The sequence below is a fragment of the Rana temporaria genome, chromosome 3 (assembly GCF_905171775.1).
Source record: "Rana temporaria chromosome 3, aRanTem1.1, whole genome shotgun sequence".
Lineage (NCBI taxonomy): Eukaryota > Metazoa > Chordata > Amphibia > Anura > Ranidae > Rana > Rana temporaria.
Window position 1 is genome coordinate 468,068,510 of NC_053491.1, and position 22,704 is coordinate 468,091,213.

The 22,704-nt window shown below is 48.2% G+C and overlaps 1 protein-coding gene across 1 annotated transcript; it reads right to left on the reverse strand.

The window, feature by feature from the left end:
• Window positions 1-376: 376 nt before the first annotated feature.
• LOC120933610 (dnaJ homolog subfamily C member 18-like) lies at window positions 377-22,704 on the reverse strand. Its single transcript, XM_040346906.1, has 2 exons — window positions 21,396-22,704; window positions 377-1,981 (listed from the first exon to the last, which is right to left on the reverse strand). The coding sequence occupies exons 1-2, from the start codon at window positions 21,903-21,905 to the stop codon at window positions 980-982; spliced, it is 1,512 nt and encodes a 503-aa protein (XP_040202840.1). The 5' UTR covers window positions 21,906-22,704; the 3' UTR covers window positions 377-979.

A 22,704-nucleotide genomic window follows, 5' to 3' on the forward strand; every position in this document is an offset into this window, starting at 1 on the left:
GTCCAACTCGGGCCAAGGTTCCAAGTGGACTCTACAGGAACACAAGGGTCAGTTTCCAAATTTGGTTCTGTATTCAGCCTGTACCTAGGATCCAAGTGGATTCTACAGTAACACAATGATTTGTTTCCAGATTTGGTTCCATGTCCAGCTTAGACCTTGGATCCAAGTGGACTGAACAGGAACACAAAGGTCAGTTTCCGAATTTGGCTCTATGTTTAGCCTGGGCCTAGAATTCAAGTGGACTTCATAGGAACACAAGGGTCAGTTTCCAGATTAGGGTCCATGTTCAGCCTGGACCTAGAATTTAAGTGGACTCTACAGGAACACAAGGGTCAATTTTCAAATTTGGTTCTGTGTTTAGCCTAGGCCTAGAATGCAAGTGGACTCTACAGGAACACAAGGGACAGTTTCCAAATTAGGTTCTGTGTTCAGCCTGAGCCTAGGATCCAAGTGGCCGCTACAGGAACACAAGGGTCAGCTTCCAGATTTACACAGACATTTGGAGGCACCACAAGGTAATGCACTTTAGTAGTTTTAATACATTTAAAACATTTTAGGTCATGCCAGATTTCCTTCAAACTTTGAAGATGGATGGATTTGGGATTCTGGTGGTTGGAGACTGGTTAAATTACTATAGGTTCAGGAGACTGTCACTGTAGGGGATACATTGCGTGTCCATTCATTCTGTGTTTGACTGTAGTGTTCCTAATAAACACCTCATCATGGACATTGTTGCTCAGGTATAGTCATACATTCTAGGGCTAGTAACAAAAGCCTGCGAGTATGGGCCCTTAGACAGGCAATTTGTAGATATCCTATTAGGTTAGAGGCTCCAGTGTTTGCAAAAAGTCATTAGCGGTAATATTAACGAGTAGTAGAAAGGTTAAGTACAGTTATTTCTAAATGTTGTAACTAGTCATCATTCTAAGATCTCATGAAGATGACATAGATGGACTCATATGAATTTCACGGCGCCACCTCAGCCACCTCTGCGTATACCTATGAGGTCCGACAACTTCCGACAGTTCTCCATCTTGAAAGTGTCCGCCTTTTCTCTTAGTCTCTCATCCCTATAGAGCCGAGCCAGATTGGCAAGATCGGATCTCTGTTGTTTCTCTCTCCAACATCCGGCCTGGACTTGTTCTGCGTACTCCTTCTCCACAGCCCTCTCCAGCTCTGCTAAAGCGGGACCTCGATAACGCGTGTGAAAATTTTGTCCCACGTAGTACGGGACTCCGCGGCTGCTGGTCTCCCTGGGGACTGTCAAGCCAGAAGAAGGTTTAGGATGGAGACTGTATGGTGAGTTGGTGGCTGTTAACTGAGCCACTATAGAGACCACCACGAGAACAAGCACTGGGAGGACCTGGATAAAAGCAGAGTATGCGTTTTTGGGCCGACCGTTTTCTTCTTCTTCCTCCGGTCTCCTTGGACGTCTGGGATTTTGTTTCTCCATTTCTTCACGCCACCTTGATTTTCGGTTGTCTTGGCCTTTCTTTTCCCACCACTTTGGGCTGGTCTTTGCAGCAGCCTCTTGTCTCCTTTCTTGCTGAGTTTTTGGTCTTCCTGGTTCTCGCTTGGCTTCCTTCTGCCACTTTGGCTGTCCGCCATCTTGTTTCTGATCTCTTTCCCACTGCCATTGTCTTCTCCCTTCGTTATACACCTCTTCTCTCCATTTCCATTCCTGTTCAGTGTTTTGCCTCATCTCCTCCCTTTTCCATCTTGGCATGTCTTGCCTTTCCTCTCCAGCTGCCCACCTCTGCCACCTTCCATCTTCCTCTCTGCTTGCATGGGGCCTTTGCTCTCTTGGATGACCATTAAAGTCGTAGGCCGATCGGGCTGAATAGTGACCCCTGAAGAACATATCAAAGACATCATTGGTTGACATTCCTGCTTCTGAGGATGCTTGTGTCCGGATTTGTGACTCATCATAAACTTTCCTTTTAGCTGGATCACTGAGAACGGCAAATGCTTTCCCAATTACCTAAAACACATAAAAAACATTGTTAAAATAGATGTACACCCAATCACTAAAGTCTAAAAAACTAGAAAGGACAACTTTAGTACAATGGTCCTTTAGTTAGAGTGGAGATGGGTTAGGCCCCCCTGCCAAATTGTATATTAGTCTGTCTCCCCGCTGGAGCAGTTCACCCTTCTTTTAGCGAACCTGGTGGTCCATTTATGCGTTTGGTGATCTATTGTCTCTGAGACAGAAAGTAGGGTTGTCCCGATACCACTTTTTTAGGACTGAGTACAAGTACCGATACTTTTTTTTATGTACTCGCAGATACCGAATACCGATACTTTTTTTAAATGTGTCCCCAAATGCAGCCATGTCCCCCCACATATGCAGCCATGTCCCCCCACATATGCAGCCATGTCCCCCCACATATGCAGCCATGTCCCCCACATATGCAGCCATGTCCCCAAACATATTGCAGCCATGTCCCCAAACATATTGCAGCCATGTCCCCAAACATATTGCAGCCATGTCCCCAAACATATTGCAGCCATGTCCCCAAACATATTGCAGCCATGTCCCCAAACATATTGCAGCCATGTCCCCCATATATGCAGCCAAGTCCCCCATATATGCAGCCATGTCCCCAAACATATTGCAGCCATGTCCCCCATATACGCAGCCATGTCCCCCATATACGCAGCCATGTCCCCCATATACGCAGCCACGTCCCCCACATATGCAGCCACGTCCCCCACCTATGCAGCCATGTCCCCAAACATATTGCAGCCATGTCCCCAAACATATTGCAGCCATGTCCCCAAACATATTGCAGCCATGTCCCCCATATATGCAGCCATGTCCCCCATATATGCAGCCAAGTCCCCCATATATGCAGCCAAGTCCCAAAAACATATTGCAGCCATGTCCCCCATATATGCAGCCACGTCCCTCACCTATGCAGCCATGTCCCCAAACATATGCAGCCATGTCCCCAAACATATTGCAGCCATGTCCCCAAACATATGCAGCCATGTCCCCAAACATATTGCAGCCATGTCCCCAAACATATGCAGCCATGTCCCCAAACATATTGCAGCCATGTCCCCAAACATGTTGCAGCCATGTCACCAAACATATGCAGCCATGTCACCAAACATATGCAGCCATGTCACCAAACATATGCAGCCATGTCCCCCATATACGCAGCCATGTCCCCAAACATATTGCAGCCATGTCCCCCCACATGCAGCCATGTCCCCCGTACCTAAATGATGCCGCCGCCGCGTTAATCACCGCGCAGGGAACATTACAGTCAGCTTTCGTTTGAATAAGCTGTTTTCCCTGCCGTGCTGTGTATCCGTCCAATCCCGAGCAAGGGGGAGTGTCTATGCGCGGCGGGGAAAACCGCTATTCAAACGAAAGCTGACTCTAATGTTCCCCGCGCAGTGATTAACGCGGCAGCGGCGGCGGCTTTGCGATATACGACCGAGGAGGGGCAAGTATTCTATTTAGGCATCGGGGGTATTTGCGGGAGTACAAGTACTCCCGCAAATACTCGGTATCGATACCGATACTGGTATCGGTATCGGGACAACCCTAACAGAAAGTAATATGAAATCCTATATTTTAGAGTTGTCATAACGTCAAAAGGTGAGGGGAAACCTTCCAATGGGGGAAAAGTTCCCCTTGCTTTGGGGGATATTTCTGTTCCACTCCGTTTCATCTCCAAGACAGGAAGTGAAGGGAAATCTCCCCCAACTGGACACAAACAACAAATGTAACCTGATATTGGGTTCAACACTTCTCTGATCAAAGCTTAAAGTAATGGCAACACTTTCACTTTAACCACTTCAATACCGGGCACTTCCCCCCTTTCCTGCCCAAGCCAATTTTCAGCGATGTCGCACTTTGAATGAGAATTGCTCGGTCATGCAACACTGTACGCAAACCACTTGTTTTATCATTTTGTTCCCACAAATAGAGCTTTCTTTTGGTGGTATTTGATCACCTTTGCAGTTTTTATTTTTTGCCGAAAAGTCTTTCTTTGTTTCTGTTATAAAATGTTGTAAAAAATGTATGTTTTCTCCTTCACTGACGGGCACTGATAATGCGGCACTAATGGGCACTGATGAGGTGGCACCAATAAGGTGGCACTGATGGGGACTAATATGCAGCACTGATAGGTGGCACTGGTGGGCACTCATAGGTGGCACTAATGGGCACCCATAGGCGACACTGGGTACTGAAAGGCGGCACTGATAGATGGCACTTATAGGCATCACTGATAAGGAGGCACTGGCAGGCATCATATATGGGCACTGATTGGCATCCCTAGTTGTCACAGGGAGCATACCTGGTGGTCCGCAGTGGTGAGCATCCCTGGTGGTCTTGGGTGGGCATCCTGGGGGGGTCTGCGCTGATAATCAATCAGCGCAGACCCCCCCCTCGGATCTCCTCTGCTCACTTCTGTCAGACGCGAGTGAGGAAAAGCCGATACACGTCTCTTCCTGTTTACACCATGATCAGCTGTGATTGGACGCAGCTGATCATGTGGCAAAGAGCCCCCGTCAGACTCTTAAACGAGATCGGTGATGTGGTGTGTCAGACTGATATCTGATAATCGCTCACCGGCTCTGTTATCCTGAAAGATGTCATATGACATCCAGTGAGGATTACGGAACCATCGCCCGGCTGTCAGTTTGCTATAGTCCGGGCAGGAAGTGGTTAAAGGAACACTAAAGGTTCGTTTTTTATTAGATCAATTGATTGCTGTAAGCTAGAGCATTTAAATATCACTTAACTCGTTTTTCCTTTTGACCTCCAAAATACAGTAATCCAGGTTTGAAAATGCCATTTCCTGTCACTCCTCTTCTTGCTTTCCACCAGCATCTGAGCTGTTTTGCATGGTGGAAAGCAGAATGTGCTCACCCCCTCCCTATGACTACAGCCCTGCGTGAAGATGCTCTCTTATCCCTCACAGGCATGGAGGCTAAGCCTAATGGGAACTGTAGTTCCCATTGGGCCATGATGTAGCAAGAATGAATGCGCACTGCAAACCAGGAAGTCAGTGAGAATAATGATTCAGGAGTGACGGAGGTGAATGAATGAATGAATGAAAAACTTATAAAGCGCAGCGCATGCGAACTGAATCGCTTCTGGGCGCTAGTTGTTCGTGTCTCATGACATCAAAAGAGCAGAGTTTTGATCTGTCTTCTGAAAGTCAGGTGGTTTTCCTCCAACCGAATGCTGGTTGGTAAAGCGTTCCATAGTCTAGGACCCTGAAAAGCAAACCTTCTTTCTCCTTTGGACTTATATTTGGTTTTTGGTACCCTGACCAGATTTTGGTCGGTGGATCGCAGAACGCGATTCGAATTGTGAGGTTCTATCTTGTCGCAAAGATATTGCGGAGCCTTCCCATGGATGCACTTATGTGTCAGGCAGAGTGCTTTAAATGCAATTCTGTCTTTTACTGGCAGCCAGTGAAGGGTTCTCAGCGAAGGTGAGATTGATTCCCATTTTTTTTCCCCAGTCATCAGTCTGGCGGCCGTATTCTGTACGACTTGCAGACGGGAGATTTGGTACTTTGGGAGTCCGAGGTACAGGGCGTTAGCATAGTCCAGTCTGGAATTCACGATTGTTCCCACCACGACTGCTACGTCTTCTTTATGGATAAATGGAATAAGTCTGCGTAGTAGGCGCAACAGATGGTGCGCTCCGCTGACTACTGACCCTATTTGTGCGTCCATTGTCATGAAGGTGTCGAAGATGACCCCGAGACTTTTGACTTTGGAGCTAGGGGTGATGATTTGGCCCAGAATGGGCGGGGGTGTCCAGGTTGTTGCCAGTTGACTCTTTCGGCTGGCGTGAAACATAAGGAGTTCTGTTTTTGAACTGTTGAGTTTAAGATAACTCTTTGTCATCCAGTTTTCTATCAAAGAGAGACATTTCTCTAAACTGAGATGATGATCCTTTTTGTTGCAGATGCGAAAATACAGTTGCGTATCGTCTGCATAAGAGTGATAGAGTAGTTCTTGGCTACTGATAATATCAAAGAGAGGGCGAAGATAGATGTTGAAAAGCACCGGTGACAGGGGGGATCCTTGGGGGACTCCACATGACACCGTGCGCTTTTCCGACGTGAAACAACCCAATTTAACTGTTTGTGATCGGTTTTCAAGAAAGGAAGAAAACCATGGTAAATCACCTTCTGCGACTTCTGCTACCTTGGCTAGTCGCATCAGTAACAGTTTGTGGTCTACCGTGTCAAAGGCTGCGCTTAGGTCCAGCAGAACCAGGAGACAAGATTCTCCTTCGTCTGCTGCCTCGAGGGCATCGTCCCATATTTTGAGTAAGGCCGTTTCTGTCCCGTGTCCGGGACGGAAGCCTGATTGTAATGGATCCAGTAGATTGTGGGTATCTAGATGCTGTTGCAGCTGTTGTACCACTACTTTCTCCATTATCTTGGAGAGAACATTTAGGCCTGTTATGGGACGGCGGTGAGTTGGGTCCTTGGGATCCAGGTTAGGTTTTTTCAAGATGGGCTGGATTGTGCCCTCTTTCAACAGGGATGGCACTGTGCCTTCCTTAAATGACTGGTTTATAAGCTGTGTGATGGGTGGTGCCAGGATGTCGGCACATTCCTTCAGCAGTTTGGTGGGGATGATATCATTGGGCGATGTGCTGTTCCGCAAAGCACCAATGATATTTTTTGTGGTATCGATGGAGATCGGTTCCAGAGTGAACTTTGTTGATTGTAGAGCGTTTCTGTGGGTGTTTTGTGGTTGATTGACGGTGGGGTTGAGAGGGGTATTGTTTTGCATGATGCTTTCCTGGATTCTTTCAATTTTGTTGATGAAGAAATCCGATAGTTCATTGCAGAACTCTTGGGTGTCTGAGTTGGGGACTTCAAGACATCCTGGATTCATGGTCTGGGTGACCATCTTGAAGAGTTCGCGGGGGCGGTTTAGGGCGCTGTTAATCGCCATAGAAAAATTATGTTTCTTGGCTTTGAAGATTTCTTTATGATATCGTGTTGTTATTGCCTTGTAGATGATGAGGTTATCCTCTGCAGGACTTCTTTTCCAGGCGGCTTCCGCCCTTCTGCGCTCTTGCTTCAGAAGCGACAGCTGGTTGTTGAACCAGCCGGACTTTCTTTTTCGGATGCAGGCTTTGCGTTTCGGTGCTACTAAATCGGCTGACTGTAGCAGAGCTGCATTTATGGCATCCAGTGTATCTGAGGCTGTTAACTGAGGATGAATAGTTTCGATTCGGTTTCCCAAGGTAGATTTGAAGAGTTCCGAATGGAGCTTCTTCTGAGATCTAGCCCAGTGTATTGTCACCGGCTTGGGTGCTTTTATCACTGGGGGAATTTTGGAGATTATGAAATTAATTGCATGGTGGTCTGTCCATGGCAATGGTTCATTTTCTAAAATGCTTATTTTCAGATTTTGTCTGAAAATTAGGTCGAGTGTGTGACCTGAAGCATGTGTTGGCCCGCATATAAGTTGCTGTAGCCCTAATCCCTCCAGGTGATCAATGCAGGCATCCGCAATGGGATCCTGTGCGGAGTTGGCCCACAGATTAAAGTCCCCGAGCAGCAAAAGGTGTTTGCTGTTAAGGGTATAAGTGGATATAAACTCCGTTAAAGATGGCAAAAACTGCGATTTTGGCCCAGGTGGCCTATAGCAGAGGAGAATGTGAACAGTCTCCTGGGGGGAAGTTTGAAGTTGAAGAGTAAGGGTTTCCATGAATGGAAGAGGATTTTGAAGGGCTGGCTTAGTGATTGTAATGCGATTCTTGTGGATCACCGCCAGGCCTCCTCCTCTTTGCCCTATTCTGTTTTCCGTTATAATGCGATAGTTTTCTGGCACCAATTCTCCGAGAATGGTGTTGCAGTCGTCTGAGAGCCAGCTTTCTGTAATAAAGAGGCAGTCTAGATCGTTTTGTAGTAAGAAATCGTGGATTTCTAATCGGTGTTTTACTGCCGATCTTGTGTTGATCAAAGCACATGATATGTGCTCGAGCTGGGTTAAATAGTTAAAATTTTTGATGGTCGATCGAATCTCAAAAGTTGCTCTATTTTTAAGGCCTTTTTGGTGACGGCTGGTAATGCTGTTGCGAATTGTCTCAGACCCCGAATAGAGTCCGCAGAGTATCGCAGATTAGCCATTGTCGCCAGTCACATTGTCGTCAGTCTTTCCTAATTGCGGCGGCCGCGAATGAGGCCTGGTCTGGCGCGGATGCGGGAAGAGCCGCGAGACGCCGGACGTGATGGGTGGAAGACTGTCCAAGTGAGCCGTCACTCGTTGAGTCTTCTCTCCCCGATTGGTCCAGAGGAAGGCGAAAAACCCCAGGCGTGCTGTGCCAATCTGCAGCGATCGGGGGAAAAAATTCCTTCCTGACCCATTAACGGCGATCGGTGCAACCCTGGATCAATTGGCTAGGGGGGTGTGGTGGACCCTGCCTGGCTGCACTATCCCTGGGGAGAGCCGACTCGTTTGAGAGCGTCCTGCTCTCACTATCCCTGGGGTGAGCAGACTAAGATGAGAGCGTCTGCTGCACCGCTGGATCTATATAGCAAGAGTTCCAACTTTATTAGCTGCAAGCTTGTTCTGGATCAGTGATTGAAAAAAATAATGAAGACTCCTGTCTTACCTCCTGTTTCAAACTCCTGGTTTTTAACTTGCACTTTTGATCAAAGAATGCACTTCTGATCAGAGAGTCCACATGTGAAGCCACCATCAACTGGGAGCTTGTACAGCCACTTTATACTCACCTGTGAAGACCTGTGAACAAACACACACCTGTGAACAATTAAACCCTCCCCTTAATTAGCAGAAAAGAAAATAAAGCTGTTTAAAAAGTGTCAGAGAAAAAGAGGGGAAAAAAAATCTGCAAGCAGAAGCAAATGATAGCCAAATCCTGGTTTTTAACTCGCACTTTTGATCAAAGAATGCACTTCTGATCAGAGAGTCCACATGTGAAGCCACCATCAACAGTTGAATAAAACGGCTCGATTTCAACAGGTATCAAACTAGTTATAATGCAAAACATGACTTTTTACTTTATCAGCTACTGTCGGACTTTAATTTAAGAGGAAAATATTTTTGTCTTTACAACCCCTTTAATTCCCCCAACTCTCCTGGGCTTAACCTGCCTAATGAAATACATATCTACCCCTCTTTCCAGTAATATCCACTGCCGGGACCTGCCCAGCATTACACAACCTTTGCTCGGAAAATGCCCCGACTGGGTGCTCTTCTTACTGCGCATACGTGCTGTGGCCCCATTTCAGACTTCTCAAGTCTCCTGCATGGTGTGGGAGACTCCTGCATTTCTGCGGCGGCTCCCGCACAACCGCAAGTGCCCACGGCTGTCAGCTAAAAAGCTATACAGGGAGGTCGATGTTTACTGCTGCCACACCAATCATTCCCTGCTGTTCTGTGTGCTCCTCCCCCGGCCCCCTCTGTGTCCTTCTCCACCCCCCTTATGTCCTTCTCTGCCCCCCCCAGTTCTCCGGCCCCCTCCGTGTCCTTCTCCACCCCCCTTGTTCTCCTCCGGCCCCTCCATGTCCTTCTCTGCCCCCTCTGTGTCCTTCTTCACCCCCCTTGTTCTCCTCCGGCCCCTCCATGTCCTTCTCTGCCCCCTCCGTGTCCTTCTCCGCCCCCCCCCCCAGTTCTCCGCCCCCTTCGTGTCCTTCCCCGGCCCCCTCCTTGTCCTTCTCAACCCCCCTTGTTCTCCTCCGGCCCCTCCATGTTCTTCTCCGCCCCCCAGTTCTCCGGCCCCCTCCGTGTCCTTCTCCGACCCCCCCCCCAGTTCTCTGACCCCCTTCGTGTCCTTCGCCCCCCCCAGTTCTCCGGCCCCCTCCGTGTCCTTCTCCGCCCCCTCCCCCTTGTTCTCCTCCGGCCCCCTCCATGTTCTTCTCCGCCCCCCAGTTCTCCAGCCCCCTTCGTGTCCTTCTCCGCCCCCCAGTTCTCTGGCCCCCTCCGTGTCCTTCTCCGCCCCCTCCCCCTTGTTCTCCTCCTGCCCCCTCCATGTCCTTCTCCGACCCCCCAGTTCTCCGGCCCCCTTCGTGTCCTTCTCCGCCCCCCAGTTCTCTGGCCCCCTCCGTGTCCTTCTCTGCCCCCTCCCTCTTGTTCTCCTCCGGCCCCCTCCATGTCCTTCTCCGACCCCCCAGTTCTCCGACCCCCTCCGTGTCCTTCTCCGCCCCCAGTTCTCCGGCTCCCTCCGTGACCTTCTCTGCCCCCCCCCCCAGTTCTCCGGCCCCCTTCGTGTCCTTCTCCGCCCCCCAGTTCTCCGGCCCCCTCCGTGTCCTTCTCCGCCCCCTCCCCCTTGTTCTCCTCCGGCCCCCTCCATGTCCTTCTCCGACCCCCTAGTTCTCCGGCCCCCTCCGTGTCCTTCTCTGCCCCCCCAGTTCTCCAGCCCCCTCAGTGTCTTTCTCCGCCCCCCAAGGGTTTCTGTCTTCTGTTCATTCATCTTTAGTGCTGAGAAAGGGACTAGGGAATGTGTCCTCAGTCCCTTTATCTCAAAGGGGACCCCTGACATCTCACCAAAGACCCCCAAAAAAGATAACAATTATTAAGTGTAATAACATAAACTATTGACACCACTCTCCCCTGCCCTATTGACACTGTCCACTGCCCCAACCCCCAAGCGAAGCGCCACCTCCCTGGAATGAGTTTTTGCAGGTTGGTATTTCTTCCATTTATACCTATAGGTGAGCCATACTCCACCGGAGGGCTCGGGGGCCCGATGAGTACAGCCAATCCAAAGGAAATAATAGGACCACAGTGCCCATGCTCAGTAAGGAGGGGGCTGGCGAGGAACATTTTCCAAGCAGAGGCTATGCGGCTCCTCCCCTGACGGAGGTTCTCTTACGCTTTCCCTACTCCAGACAGGAAATCCGGAGGGTTCTGTCTGACTTGCTGCAGCTTCTAATGCACATTGTGCAAAGCTCACGGTGTGCGGCGAAATCAAAGTAAATCTTTTCAGGAGAGGAGCCTGTACAACTGTGCAAGACCGAAGGGGAGGCCGGAGATTAGGATTAAAAAGGATATCTATAGCCCAAACTGTTTTTTTAGTTTTGAATGGTGTCGGGAAGGGTTAAACTGTTTTTTCTTTCCCTTTGTGACCCACAGGGGGAACCTCACTTCCTGTTTCGGGATATACAACAGGAAGTGAGGGAAATTCCCCTCTTATACACCTTGCGAAACGCGTTGGTCTGTGTCTTTTCTCATACTTTGGTCCTGAGTGTTTATCATGGTTCATAATCATACATATATGTGACTATTGAGGAAAGTGTTCACCTTGTTGTAGGGGCTGTTTACGGGGGCATACAGAGTTTGCTGTTTCATATTTTTATTACATATGTCTTAAAGGGGTTGTAAAGCCTCATGCCACCTTTCTGACAGTGACCGACCCACTAAAACTTACCTGAGCCCGTTTGTTTGCACGCTGGAGACACGCTCTACCTCTCTGTCCGTTGTCTCGGCTCTTGATTGGATAGAGTGATAGCAGCGCAGCCATTGGCTCCTGCTGCTGTCAATCAAATCCAATGACGCATGCTCAGGCGGGGCGGGGCCAAGTCCGTCATTCTGTGTCTATGGACGCAAAAGCCGGACTCAGGGGCGTGCCTGCAAGGTAACCCCCAGGGAGAGCGCTTCTCCTAGGGGGTTTACCGATGCGAGGAGGAGCCGATAGTGCCGCCGGGGGACCCCAGAACAGGTAGATCGGGGCCACTCTGTGCTAAACCAACTGCACAGTGGAAGTATGACATGTTTGTTATTTAAAAAAACAAACAAACAAGAGTTTACAACCCCTTTAACCACTTAAGGACCGCCTAACGCCGATATACGTCGGGCAGAATGGCACGGCTGGGCACAGACACGTACAGGTATGTTGCCCTTTAAGTGTTCAGCCGTGGGTCGCGCTCGTGACCCGGTCCGAAGCTCCCGCTGTCCCGCGATCGGTCACAGGAGCTGAAGAACGGGGAGAGGTGAGTGTAAACAAAGCTTCCCCGTTCTTCTCTGTGGCTTGTCAGTGATCATCTGTTCCCTGATATAGGGAATGACGATCAGTGATGTCACACGTCCAGCCCCGCCCCCCCTACAGTAAGATTCACTCCCTTAGGGCACACTTAACCCCTTAGCACCCCCTAGTGGTTAACCCCTTCACTGCCATTGTCATTTTCACAGTAATCAGTGCATTTTTATAGCACTTTTCGCTGTGAAAATGACAATGGTCCCAAAAATGTGTCAAAAGTGTCCGATGTGTCCGCCATAATTTCGCAGTCACGAAAAAAATCGCTGATAGCCGCCATTACTAGCAAAAAAAAAAAAATATTAATAAAAATGTCATAAAACTATCCCCTATTTTGTAAACGCTATAACTTTTGCGCAAACCAATCGTTAAACGCTTATTGCGATTTTTTTTACCAAAAATAGGTAGAAGAAAACGTATCGGCCTAAACAGGGGAAAATATTTTATTTTTTATTTTTTTGGGGGGGATATTTATTATTTATTAAAAAGTTAAAAATATTGATTTTTTTCCCAAAATTGTCGCTCTATTTTTGTTTATAGCGCAAAAACTAAAAACTGCAGAGGTGATCAAATACCACCAAAAGAAAGCTCTATTTGTGGGGAAAAAAAGGACGCCAATTTTGTTTGGGAGCCACGTCGCACGACCGCGCAATTGTCAGCGACGCAGTGCCGAATCGCAAAAAGTGCTCTGGTCTTTGACCAGCAATATGGTCAAACGGACCCCGTTTTACTTACCTGAGCCCCGAATTACTGTGGGCGCAATCCTGCGTCGTTCCTCCCACGGCTTCTCGGCTCTTCATTGGATAGATTGATAGCAGCGCAGCCATTGGCTCCCCCTGCTGTCAATCAAATCCAATGACGCGGCCACCGGTGGGTGGGGCCGAGTCATACACTCAGCGTCTATGGACGCCAAGTGTATGACACGGGAGCGCGCCCGCAAGGTAACCCCCTCAGGAGAGAGCTTCCAAGATGGGGTTATCTATTGCAGGGAGGAGCCGCGAGAGCTGCCGTGGGACCCTAGAAGAAGAGGATCGGGGCCAAACGAACTGCACAGTGGAGGTAAGTGTGAGATGTTTTTTTTTTGTATCCTTTAGTATTACTTTAAAGAAAAGGTGGCAGCCCTACCTATGTGTTCCATGCACACTGCAGCGCAGGCGTGCTGCATTTTATTGCAGAGCACCGGGCCAGAATCGCACTGCAATGTCAGGCATCACGCCGCCCGACATTGCAGTGAATGAAGTGTAGGTTTTGTACACTTCAAATAAAGCTGGTGCAAAAAAAAAAAAAGGAGCAATGCAGAGCGGCTGGAGTGCTGAATCAGCCTTTGCACTGCATTTTGCTGTTTTTTTTTTTTTTTTTTAAATCAATCGAATTTCAATTAAGACCTTTTCGCCTTAAAAAAAATTCTAACTAAAATTTTAATTTTTATTTAAAATGATCACATTTTTAAGATTGCAGTTCTAAAAAAATATTTGGGATTGGCTCAAAGAACAAAATTGCAAAATGACTTTCTTAAAAGAAGTGACTGAATGTTAGAAATCCCATTGGAATACAACCTATAGAGACCACACAGAGGTGAACAGAGACCCGGGGGCAGATCCACAAAGATCTGCCCCGGCGCATCGTATCTGAGATACGCTACGCCGCCGTACCCTACCTGGCTTTGTTTCGAATCCATAAAGATTTCGCGCCGTAAGTTACGGTGGCGTAGTGTATCTCAAGCGGCGTAACGGCGCGGAATTCAAATGCGGCGAGTAGGGGGCGTGTTTCATTTAAATGAAGCGCGTCCCCGCGCCGAACGAACTGCGCATGCTCCGTTACTAAATTTCCAGCCGTGCATTGCGCTAAATGACGTCGCAAGGACGTCATTGTTTTGACGTGGACGTAAATTACGTCCATTCCCGATTCACGGATGACTTACGCAAACGAAAAAAAAATTCAAATTAAACGCGGGAACGACGGCCATACTTAACACAGCAGGTTTAATTATACGCCATTAAATACCAGCTTTAACTATACGCCGAAAAAAGCCGACTAGAGACGCCGTAAAAAAATGCGACGGCCGCTCGTACGTTCGTGGATTGTCGTAAATAGCTAATTTGCATACTCGACGCGGAAAACGACGTGAACGCCACCCAGCGGACGCTGAAGAATTGCATCTTAGATCCGAAGGCGTACGAAGACGTACGCCTGTCGGATCTAACCTAGAAGCGGTCATATCTTGTTTTGAGGATTCAAAACAAAGATACGACGCAGGAAATTTGAAAGTACGCCGGCGTATCAGTAGATACGCCGGCGTACTCGCTTTGTGAATCTGCCCCCCGGAGTTGTTTTTTATAACTCTTAAAGTGGACCTGTTATCAGATATACCCGGATCAGCCATTACTTTGTGACCACTGACAGGTTAAGTGAATAACATTGAAGATCTTGTTACAATGGCATCTGAGAATGGGGGGGGGGGGTGTCTTAGGTAGCAAGTAAACATGTTGTTCCTGAGGTGGATGTGTTTTAAAAGCAGGAAAAAAAAAATGTCCGTCACAGTTTGCGTAGCTGCAGGCCCGTCAGGGTGGCCATGCTGACTCGTGGGTACAGTCAAAAGCTCCTACAATGGGCATGTGAGCGCGAGAACTGGGCCCCTTTACATAACACAGCACCCTGCACCTCTGGACCCCTTTACATTACACAGCACCCTGCACCTCTGGGCCCCTTTACATTACACAGCACCCTGCACCCCTTTACATTATACAGCACCCTGCACCTCTGGACCCCTTTACATTACATAGCACCGCACCTCTGGACCCTTTTACATTACACAGCACCCTGCACCTCTGGACCCTTTTACATTACACAGCACCCTGCACCTCTGGACCCCTTTACATTACACAGCACCTTGCACCACTGGACCCCTTTACATTACACAGCACCCTGCACCTCTGGACCCTTTTACATTACACAGCACCATGCACCTCTGGGCCCCTTTACATTACACAGCACCCTGCACCTCTGGACCCTTTTACATTACACAGCACCATGCACCTCTGGACCCCTTTACATTACACAGCACCCTGCACCTCTGGACCCCTTTACATTACACAGCACCCTGCACCTCTGGGCCCTTTTACATTACACAGCACCCTGCATCACTGGACCCCTTTGCATTACACAGCACCCTGCACCTCTGGGCCCCTTTACATTACACAGCACCCTGCACCCCTTTACATTACACAGCACCCTGCACCTCTGGACCCCTTTACATTACATAGCACCGCACCTCTGGACCCTTTTACATTACACAGCACCCTGCACCTCTGGACCCTTTTACATTACACAGCACCCTGCACCTCTGGACCCCTTTACATTACACAGCACCCTGCACCTCTGGACCCTTTTACATTACACAGCACCATGCACCTCTGGGCCCCTTTACATTACACAGCACCCTGCACCTCTGGACCCTTTTACATTACACAGCACCCTGCACCTCTGGACCCCTTTACATTACACAGCACCCTGCACCTCTGGACCCCTTTACATTACACAGCACCTTGCACCACTGGACCCCTTTACATTACACAGCACCCTGCACCTCTGGACCCCTTTACATTACATAGCACCGCACCTCTGGACCCCTTTACATTACGCAGCCCCCCACAGTTTGTTACACAGACACCCCCCTAACAGATCTGGACCCCCTGCATGTTACACTGAGGGGAGACGTGACATGCGGCCCACCGGGCATATGCCCTATGGCCAGTCCGGGCCTGATTGTTGGTGACCAAGTACACCCCCTTCATGGAAGCAGTATTCCCTGATGGCAGTGGCGTCTTTAACCCTGCACCCTGCCACACTGCAAAAACGGTTCATGAATGGTTTGAGGGACGCAACCAACGAGTTTGAGGTGTTGACTTGGCATCCAAATTCACCAGATCTCAATCCAATTGAGCATCTGTGGGATGTGCTGGAAAATTCTGATCCACGTAGGTCCCACCTTGCAACTTACGGACCAGCCGCCGTCGTTATACCTTTGGTACTTCGCCGCCAAATACCATTGTTGTGGCAGCAGATAGACCCCGTATTATTGAAATTCTTTCAGATAAAAGTGGTCTCTGCGGCGGATTCGCCGCAAGCTCACTTTTTATCGGCGGAGGGAGAGGTACCCCCCTCCCGCTGTGCTGCGGTCGTCTCCGCCGCTTACAGGAGCCGTCGGCTGAGACGATCGGGCCGTGTTTCCCCTCTGTGGCTGGAAGTCAAGTGAGGGAAAGATGGCCCCCGCTCGGCTCCATCTCCATACTATTGGATCACTTGCGCCCAATGGTCTTAAAGGGGAAAAATTATTGAAAAAAAATACTTTTTTTTTTATTGTATCTTTTTGACCCCAGATCTCACATTAACCGATTGCCCGACTGCCCACCGTAGTTTTATGGTGGCAGGTCGGCTCAATATATTACGTGATTTTGCATTTTAGCCACCAGGGGCGCACGCAACCCGTGCTCGCCCCTGGTGCCGACGCGCGTGCCCGGCGGGGGCGATAACCGACGGGCACCCACGATCGCTCGTTACAAAATTATGGTGGGCAGTCGGGCAATCGGGCAATATTATTATAACAAAAAGTTAAAAATATTCATTTTTTTTTCAAAATTGTCGCTCTATTTTTGTTTATAGCGCAAAAAATAAAAACCGCAGAGGCGATCAAATACCACCAAAAGAAAGCTCTATTTGTGGGAAAAAAAGGATGTCAATTTTGTTTGGGAGCCACGTCGCACAACCGCGCAATTGTCAGTTTAAACAGCACAGTGCCGAATCACAAAAAGTGGCCCGGTCATTGACCAGCAAAATGGTTCGGGGGTTAAGTGGTTAAAGTGGTCCTGTCATGCTTTTTTTTTAATTACAAGGAATAATAGGAATAAAGGTGACCCAATTTTTTTTTTTTAAATGGACAGTATAAAAATAAAAAAGAAGAAAGAAAAAAATGTAAATAAATGAAAGTGCCCCATCCCGCCGAGCTTGCGCGCAGAAGCAAACACATACTTACTTCCGTATGTGTTTGCTTCTGCGCGCAAGCTCGGCGGGATGGGGCGCTTTCATTTATCTACATTTTTTTTTCTTATTTATTTAATTTTTTTTTTTTTATACTCTCCATTAAAAAAAAAAAAAACACACATGTGAGGTATCGCCGCAATCGCTAAAGCGAGAGCAATAATTCTAGACCTCCTCTGTAACTCAAAACTGGTAACCTGTAGACATTTTTAAACGTTATCAATGGAGATTATTAATTTAAAAAAATAGGGCTAACTTTACTGGTGTCTTATTTTTTAATAAAAAAAAGTGAATTTGTTGCAAAAAAAATTGTGCTTGTAAGACCGCTGCGCAAATACGGTTTGACAAAAAAGTATTGCAATGACCGCCATTTTGATCTCTAGGGGGTCTGAGAAATATATACCGTATTTTTTCGGCGTATACCGCGCACTATTTTGCCCTGAAAATCAGGACAAAATCGTGGGTGCGCGGTATACGCCAATACCTGCTTTTCCACCACGAGTTTGAATACTGTGCCGGCATATACCGAGCGGAGTACACTCGTGTATCTTCGGGCAGTCTCGGCGCCTCTCGCGCTGACGTCCTGTTCGTACAGGACGTCAGCGCGAGAGTTGCCGAGCCTGCCCGACGATACACGAGTGTACTCCGCTCGGTATATGTCGGCGCAGTATTCAAACTCGGCACGGGAAACGAGCGGGGAGGACACGAGGACGCCGGACCCGACGAAGAGGACCCCCGGGAAGCCGCAGATGGACCCGTACCCGACGAAGAGGACACCCGAAGCCGCAGACGGACGCCGGACCCGACGAGGCCACCGATGGACGCCGCGCAAGACACCAAAACTGTAAGTACAAAAAAAAACTTTTTTTCCCCAGGATTCGGGGCAACTTTAGGGGTGCGCGGTATAGGCGGGAGCGCGTTATACCGCGATAAATACGGTATATAATGTTTGGGGGTTCTAAGTAATTTTCTAGCAAAAAAAAAAAAGATTTTAACTTGTAAACACCTAGGGGCAGATCCACAGAGAGAGTACGCCGGCGTAGCTACTGATACGCCGGCGTACTTTCAAATTTCCCGCGTTGTATATTTGTTTTGAATCCTCAAACCAAGATACGACGGCATCTGGGTTAGATCCGGCAGGTGTACGTCTTCGTAGGCCTTCGGATCTAAGATGCAATACTATTTCCGACGATCCACGAACGTACGAGCGGCCGTCGCATTTTTTTTTACGTCGTCTCTAGTCGGCTTTTTTCGGCGTATAGTTAAAGCTGGTATTTCGTCGCGTATAGTTATGCCCCGTACACACCATCACTTTATGTGATGAAAAAAAATGACGTTTTTAAAAACGTCACTTTAATTGACAGTGTGTGGGGGAAAACGTTGCTTTATGTCTTGTAAAAACCGACCAGAAAAAATTGAAGCATGCTTCAATTTTATGTGTCGTTTTTCAAAACGTCGTTTTTTACTTCACAGAAATTGACCGTGTGTAGCAAAAAACGTCGTTTAAAAAGACGTTTTTAAACCCGCGCATGCCCAGAAGCGAGCTTTAATGGAAAAAGTGGTGAGAACGTAACCTCGCTTTGCTAGAACATTGTGAGAAAAACGATGGTGTGTAGGCAACTTCGTCTTTGAAAATTGAAGTTTCAAAAACGTCATTTTTTACTTCACAGAAAATGTCGTTTTTTTTCATCACATAAAGTGATGGTGTGTACGGGGCATTAGACTTGCCATGTTAAGTATGGCCATCGTTCCCGCCTTTAATTAGAATTTTTTTTTTTCCGTTTGCGTAAGTCGTCCGTGAATCGGGATGGATGTAATTCACGTCTATGTTAAAAAAAATTACGTCGTTGCGACGTCATTTAGCGCAATGCACGGCGGGAAATTTCAAAACGGAGCATGCGCAGTTCGTTCGTCGCGGGGACGCGCTTCATTTAAATGAAACACGTCCCCCTAATCGCCAATTTGAATTACGCGCCGTTACGCCGCCAGAGATAGACTACAATGCTGTAACATACGGCGCAAAATCTTTATGGATTCGAACCAAAGCCGGGAAAGTTACGGCGGCGTAGCGTATCTCACATACGCTGCGCGGGTGCAGATCTCTGTGGATCTGCCCCCAAGTGTAAAGAATGGGCCTGGTCCTTATCTGCTACTGATGGCTTGGTGCCAGAAACCATAACATACCTTTGAGTTCTAGTGGAGGCCATACTTCTGTGGGTTGTTTTGGTGGCATAAGGAGGGCCTACTCATTATTAGGTGGGTAGTCAAAAAGTTATGGCTGATCTGTGTATTTTTTTATGCTAATTACAGTAGATGCATAATAAGGATGTAAAGTTATAAAAAAATTATTAAAGTGAATGCAAACCCAATTTTTTTTTTTGATGTCACAATGTAAAGTATAAGATTTCCTATCATATGTGTCCAGTCTTGCCACACAGAGTTAATCCAGCTCTGAGCAATCCTCTTTTATTGTTCAGTGAAAATTAACAGACTTCCAGATAAAACCTGTCTAAATAAAAAGTCCTTTCCTCTCTCCTTGCTTTGAGTGACAGGTTATTTACATATCTAGCTTGGACATGTTTATCATATGTTATGTTTATCATAATATGAGGTGATCCACAGTTCATTGTATATTACCAGGATATGTTATGTGGGGGAGGGGTGGATTTCTCACTTTTTATACTGTGGATCACCTCATATTATGATGAACATCGATTATGCCCTGCGCCCCCGCAAATATTTTGCGCTGCCCTCAATTCACGGAGCAGTAGCTCCGTAAATTGCGAGGGCGCGCCGGCAAAATTGCCCGGCGTAAGCGCGTGCAATGTAAATGATCCCGCCGGGGGCGGGAATCATTTAAATTGGGCGCGCTCCCGCGCTGAGCGTAGATCGCATGCTCCGTCGGGAAACTTTCCCGACGTGCATTGCGGCAAATGACATTGCAAGGACGTCATTTGCTTCAAAGTGAACGTGAATGGCGTCCAGCGCCATTCACGAATCACTTACGCAAACGACGTAGATTTCAAATTTCGCGACGCGGGAACGACGGGTATCCTTAGCATTGGCTGCGCCTGCTATTAGCAGGAGCAGCCTTACGCTAAGCACGCCGTACGGAAACGACGTAACTTGCGTACGCAGGGCCCGCGCAACAATTGTGAATCGGTGTTAGTATGCAATTTGCATACTATACGCTGATCACAATGGGAGCGCCCCCTAGCGGTCAACGCAAGAATGCAGCCTAAAATCTGCGTGGCATAAGAGCCTTATGCCACGCAGATTTTAGGCTGCAGTCGGCGTTACGATGTTCCTGAATCAGGATGATTCGTAACACCGGAGCAAGTAAGCAATTGCGCTGCGTAACCTATGGTTACACAGGCGCAATTGCTTCTTGAATCTGGGCATTTGTATTTAGACACGTTTTTATCTGGAAGTCTGTTAATCATACAGAATAAAGTGAATCAAAACAATACCACATTATGGTCATTGGATAGAGCTGATGATCATAGTCATATACCGTATATACTCGAGTATAAGCAGACCCCCAAAAAAATGGGAAAACTTATTGACTCAAATATAAGCCTAGGGTGTCCATCTGCATGCCTCACTGTGTCCATGTGCATGCCTCACTGTGTCCATGTGCATGCCTCACTGTGCTCATGCCTCACTGTGCTCATGCCTCACTGTGTCCATGCCTCACTGTGTCCATGACTAGACTGACGTTTAACATGGGAGTCTATACATGTGTGCCAAGTTCCGGGTCCAGGGGACCTACGACCAACCGGTACCGGGTCCCCAAAATCACCGGAGAAATGACCGTTTAACATGGGAGTCTATGGAAGGGGTGCCCGGCTTTAAAAAAAAAAAAGAAAAAAAAAACGGTGCTCCCCGGCCGTAGGTCCTCCGGACAACAAACTTTGCACACTTGTAGAGTGGGGTTATATGTGTGCCAAGTTTGGGGTCCTGGGGACCTACGGCCGGTACCGGGTCCCCAAAGTCCGGGAAATCAGGCGCAAAAAGGTGACTCGAGTATAAGCCGAGGGGGGCATTTTCAGCACAAAAAAAATGTGCTGAAAAACTCGGCTTATACTCGAGTATATACGGTAGGTATCAGCTCCATCTAGTGACCACAAGACATCATAATGACCTAAAACAGTGGTTCTCAACCTCAGTCCTCAAGTAACCCCCAAGGGCCATGTTTTGGGAACTTCCCTAAAGTAGCTCTTACCAATACCATGTCTGTGCAAAGTAAAGGAAAACATGGCCCGATGAGGGGTACTTGAAGACTGAGGTTGAGAACCACTGACCTAAAAGACCCATTACCAGGTACTCAAACATCTTTTGTACCCCCCCCCCCATTTACCTTGAAGGCCTCTGTGGCTCCTGGAGAGCTGTTTTTGTCGGGGTGGTACCGTAACGCCAACTTCCGATAGGACTTCCTCAGCACATCTTCGCTGACATCTTTTCTAACTCCGAGCACACTGTAGTAGTTGTCGGTTTCGGCAAACCCATGGGTAACCCTTTCTTCCTGCTCTTCATCGTCCTCCTCCTCCTCATCATCATCATCTTCCTCCTCATCGTCATCTTCTTCTTCTTCATCATGCTGGTGGAACGTGGGGCTGCCACAACTGCCGCAACCCTCGCAATGGTTGGCGTTTTGCCAGGAGCCGCCATAATGGCTGTGGGGCGGCTCAGAGAAGGCCCGCTCTGCTTCAAACCAACCACCTCGTATGGCTTGTATGAGCCCGGCCGCCGTACGAGTCGGGTAGAGGACCTGGGCCTGGTAGAGGTAATTCAGCGCATCTTCCGTCCTTCCACACTGGAGGCGCACTCGGGCGATCTTGATCAGCATCTCGGCCCGTTGGCGTTCCATCTTCGCTTCGCCGATCTTCCACCAACAAATGGCTGAAAACTTTTCGAGCCGGACCAAAAAAAATTTGCCAAAATTTTGGAAGATCTACGTCTTCGGAAGCGCGAGGCCCATGGGGTTTGCAACCGTCCGTGAATATTCCTTGGCCCTGCAAGAGTAGCTAGAGTCCATTTACGAACATCCGACGAGGGGGAATACGAAATAGGACTTCTACGTAGTAGGATAACCTTTTGTCTTGCATGCAATGCAAATTTTCGAAGCAGTTTTTGCCGACCGGCCAAGCCACATGTCGTATTTGGTGGAGCCTTAATTTCCAAATCCGTTAGGTGTTACAACCACGATATTAATTCACGGCTCACATCCAGAGTACGGACACCTGCCCGGTGGGGTAGAAAAGGATGCCACCGGCGGTTTACGGTTATAGGAAATTTTCAAGGGGGGGTTGCTTGATCGAAGCTGCAACCTGCAGATTTTCTCTTTTGTTAACGGAAGGAAAGAGAAGGAGGATTCAGGATTCGAGGGAATGGTGGATCCAGAAGATTCAAATCGAGCAGTTGGGTGACGAGCTCCGGATGATGCCGGCGTGTTTTCATTCCCGTAGCCACCTGCACTAATCCTTGTAGTCTTCCCTTTTTATAGATTAATTAGCCACGGCGACAGAAGCCAGGCATCATATATCACTGGCAAGCTTCCACCTCCCCTTCCCCCCCCCCAAAAGCCGGCCCTATAAAAAGCCAAGGCTGCTGGATGCAGCTGCCTTGTAGACGACACACAAGCACTACAGACAGCAGCAGCTGACGCT